The sequence below is a fragment of the Diaphorina citri genome, unplaced genomic scaffold, assembly GCF_000475195.1.
Source record: "Diaphorina citri unplaced genomic scaffold, Diaci psyllid genome assembly version 1.1 scaffold3680, whole genome shotgun sequence".
NCBI classification, from domain to species: Eukaryota; Metazoa; Arthropoda; class Insecta; order Hemiptera; family Psyllidae; genus Diaphorina; species Diaphorina citri.
In genome coordinates this window covers 4,993-8,066 of record NW_007381080.1, presented here as the reverse complement: position 1 = coordinate 8,066, position 3,074 = coordinate 4,993, and the positions used below count along the sequence as shown (strand labels likewise).

The following is a 3,074-nucleotide window of genomic DNA, read 5'->3' as shown; positions in this document are numbered from 1 at the left end:
ATTTTTATCAATATGCATGACTTTGATAGTTCAACTTATGTTCATGAGTTCAATTTATCCGACCATCGAGCCCAAATATGCAAAGTAAATATTTGGGACTTTACTAAAGAAACTGAGAAAATTAAGTATAGGCCTATAACTGATCAAGGAAAACAAAAATTTTACGATGCTATTCAATCCGCAAATTGGAATTTTATTGATAGTAATACCACTGATGTTAATTCTAAATTTCAAAAGTTTCATGATTGTATCTATCATCACTTTCAACAATCCTTTCCTCTCAAACAGAAATGTGTTAAGAAATATGTCTCTGAAGGTACAAAATGGTGGTCACAAGAACTTGAGACAATGAGAAAGGAATTACAAGATCTATTTGCTCTTTGTAAAGAAGATCCTAGTCCAGAACTCGTTAATTATAGAAATGAATTTAGGAAAAGATACAAACTAGAAATAGAAAAAGCTCGAACATATGCAAATGATAAAAAAATTCTATCAAACCCAAATAAAGCTAAAGCTATGTGGGAAATAGCAGGTAGTAAGAAGAAGAAAAAGAAAAATTGCACATACTATTTTAGTGCAAATGAATATAATGATCAATTCAATAGAGCAGTACTTGAAATAAAAGAAAAAATTCCACATGTTGACATCAGACCAGCTGACTTGGTACAGGCCAATATCAACCCTGATGTTCATTTCTCTTTTCAAGAAGTTACAGGCAGCGATGTACTGAAACAATTGAAATTAATAAACAAATCCAATGCTAAGGACATCTATGGTTTTGACCTTGATCTGCTCATGTATATAAAGTTTCTTATTTTAGTACCCTTGACTAAACTAATCAATCTTTCGTTAAAAGAGGGTGTTTTTCCTGACTGCTTAAAAATAGCAGCAGTTACCCCTCTCCCCAAAAAAGGTAGTCAAAAACTTATAGAAAACTATAGACCTATATCTGTTCTTCCTATTTTCTCCAAAATATTCGAGAAAATAGCAAAGCTACAGATCACGGAATATTTCACTGTTAACAATTTATTTTCAAACTCACAATTCGGATTCCGTGCTAATAGATCTACTTCTGATGCTGTGTTAAAATTGATTGACAATATTTTGACAATATATGAAGAAAAAAAATATGCCTGTACCCTCCTGTGTGACGTCAGCAAAGCATTTGACACCGTTTCTCATGACATCATGATAGAAAAGTTAGCTAAATATAACTTTGATCAGTCAAGCTTGCATTTCATACAATCTTATCTTGCACAGCGTAAACAATATGTCAGGCTATATCGAACTAAAAACAAGTCCCATGAACTGTCCAATCAGATAAGATCAGATAATGAGTCAGGTGCTGATCAATTCATTCTTGAGTCAGCTGCTGATCAAGATCTTTCACACATGAGTCATATTACGTCTGGAGTACCTCAAGGTTCGATTTTAGGAGTAACATTGTTCCTTATTTATATTAATGACATCCCTGACTTTATGAATGATGCAGAATCTGTTTTGTTTGCTGATGACTCAACATTCACAAAGAAAACAGCTAACTTTGTTGAATGTGAACCAACATTGACAACCATGTTGACAAAAGTAGAAAAGTGGTTCTCTGCCAATCGTCTATTTATTAATAAAACTAAAACGGAAAAAGTTATATTCAGTTTGAGAAACACAGAGACATTTGAAAATCCTGACTCTGTAACTTTATTGGGTACTAAATTACAACCCAATCTATGCTGGGATGCCAGCAAACAAAACAGATTCTGTATCATTCATAAAGTCAGGGATGTCATTAATATAAATAAGGAACAATGTTACTCCTAAAATCGAACCTTGAGGTACTCCAGACGTGATATGACTCATGTGTGAAAGATCTTGATCAGCAGCTGACTCAAGAATGAATTGATCAGCACCTGACTCATTATCTAATCTTATCTGATTGGACAGTTCATGGGACTTGTTTTTAGTTCGATATAGCCTGACATATTGTTTACGCTGTGCAAGATAAGATTGTATGAAATGCAAGCTTGACTGATCAAAGTTATATTTAGCTAACTTTTCTATCATGATGTCATGAGAAACGGTGTCAAATGCTTTGCTGACGTCACACAGGAGGGTACAGGCATATTTTTTTTCTTCATATATTGTCAAAATATTGTCAATCAATTTTAACACAGCATCAGAAGTAGATCTATTAGCACGGAATCCGAATTGTGAGTTTGAAAATAAATTGTTAACAGTGAAATATTCCGTGATCTGTAGCTTTGCTATTTTCTCGAATATTTTGGAGAAAATAGGAAGAACAGATATAGGTCTATAGTTTTCTATAAGTTTTTGACTACCTTTTTTGGGGAGAGGGGTAACTGCTGCTATTTTTAAGCAGTCAGGAAAAACACCCTCTTTTAACGAAAGATTGATTAGTTTAGTCAAGGGTACTAAAATAAGAAACTTTATATACATGAGCAGATCAAGGTCAAAACCATAGATGTCCTTAGCATTGGATTTGTTTATTAATTTCAATTGTTTCAGTACATCGCTGCCTGTAACTTCTTGAAAAGAGAAATGAACATCAGGGTTGATATTGGCCTGTACCAAGTCAGCTGGTCTGATGTCAACATGTGGAATTTTTTCTTTTATTTCAAGTACTGCTCTATTATTTTTCAAACGAAACTCAAGTAAATGCAAATTCGGAGTCGAAAAAATATCCGCACACATTGTGATTTCTTGTTCGACTTTGGTATCTTGTGGCAATCATGTCGAAAGCCACCAAAAGAAAACATGTTCAAAAAGAACTGCTCTCTCAAGAATATAGGGTGCCTGAAGATTTGAACAACATTGTGAAAATCACTCAGAACTCGGGAAATAACCTTCACCAGATCGAAAACCACTCGGGAGAGAAATATTTCGTGTCAATGCCGGGAAAGTTTCGGAACAATATATGGATCAAGCCGGGAGATTTTGTCATTGTGAAACCAATAGGTAAGTTTATTCAATTAACTTTTCCATTAAACCCATAAACTTAATCACCTTTTTAACAATTACCTGCAAAAGAGTTCAATAATTCGGGGTGGTTTGCATTTCCA

The 3,074-nt window shown here is 34.0% G+C and overlaps 1 protein-coding gene across 1 annotated transcript in view; it reads left to right on the top strand.

Annotated features, from left to right (window-relative positions):
• Positions 1-2,744: 2,744 nt before the first annotated feature.
• The window catches only part of LOC103520486 (probable RNA-binding protein EIF1AD), a 713-nt gene continuing 383 nt past the window's right edge, over positions 2,745-3,074 (top strand). Inside the window, exon 1 of the mRNA XM_008485581.1 lies at positions 2,745-2,970. Coding sequence (XP_008483803.1) covers positions 2,745-2,970 — 226 coding nt within the window. The remainder of the gene's footprint in view (positions 2,971-3,074) is intronic.